The following is a 503-nucleotide window of genomic DNA, read 5'->3' as shown; positions in this document are numbered from 1 at the left end:
CTGTAGTCCCAGCTACTCAGGAGGCTGAGGCAGGAGAATTGCTTGAACCTGGGAGGTGGAGGTTGCAGTGAGCCGAGATCGTGCCACTGTACTCCAGCCTGGCGACAGAACAAGGACTACGTGTCAAAAAAAAAAAAAAAAAAAGCATGGAGCCCAGAGTGACTTGCAGTTACCTCAAACATCAAGCCATGCTTCTGGCAGAAGGTCTGCACCTCGGGGTAGGCATTGCTCTGCCGGGCTTCCCTCTCTGCGTGCATATCTGCAGGGAAGGGCATGGAGGATATTAGTGGAAAGGACCCAGAACTCTTCCCAGTCTCATAGCTCTGCTTTTATTTTATTGATAGACTTTTGTCTTTTTTCCCCATTTTTGTGGAAAATGGGATCTCGCTATGTTGCCCAGGCTGGTCTCAAGTTCCTGCCCTCAAGAGATCGTCTCTCCACTGCCTTCCAAAGTATTGGGATTACGGGCGTGAGCCACTGCGCCTGGCCTACGACTAAAGCCT

The 503-nt window shown here is 50.9% G+C and overlaps 1 protein-coding gene across 1 annotated transcript in view; it reads right to left on the bottom strand.

Annotated features, from left to right (window-relative positions):
- The window catches only part of NWD1 (NACHT and WD repeat domain containing 1), a 154,152-nt gene that overhangs the window by 127,030 nt on the left and 26,619 nt on the right, over window positions 1-503 (bottom strand). Inside the window, 2 exon segments of the mRNA XM_011990998.1 lie at window positions 174-208; window positions 211-259. Coding sequence (XP_011846388.1) covers window positions 174-208; window positions 211-259 — 84 coding nt within the window.

This window comes from Mandrillus leucophaeus, unplaced genomic scaffold (assembly GCF_000951045.1).
Source record: "Mandrillus leucophaeus isolate KB7577 unplaced genomic scaffold, Mleu.le_1.0 Scaffold11, whole genome shotgun sequence".
Classification (NCBI taxonomy): domain Eukaryota; kingdom Metazoa; phylum Chordata; class Mammalia; order Primates; family Cercopithecidae; genus Mandrillus; species Mandrillus leucophaeus.
Note: the sequence above shows the minus strand (reverse complement) of the source record. Positions and strands in the feature narration are given on the sequence as shown.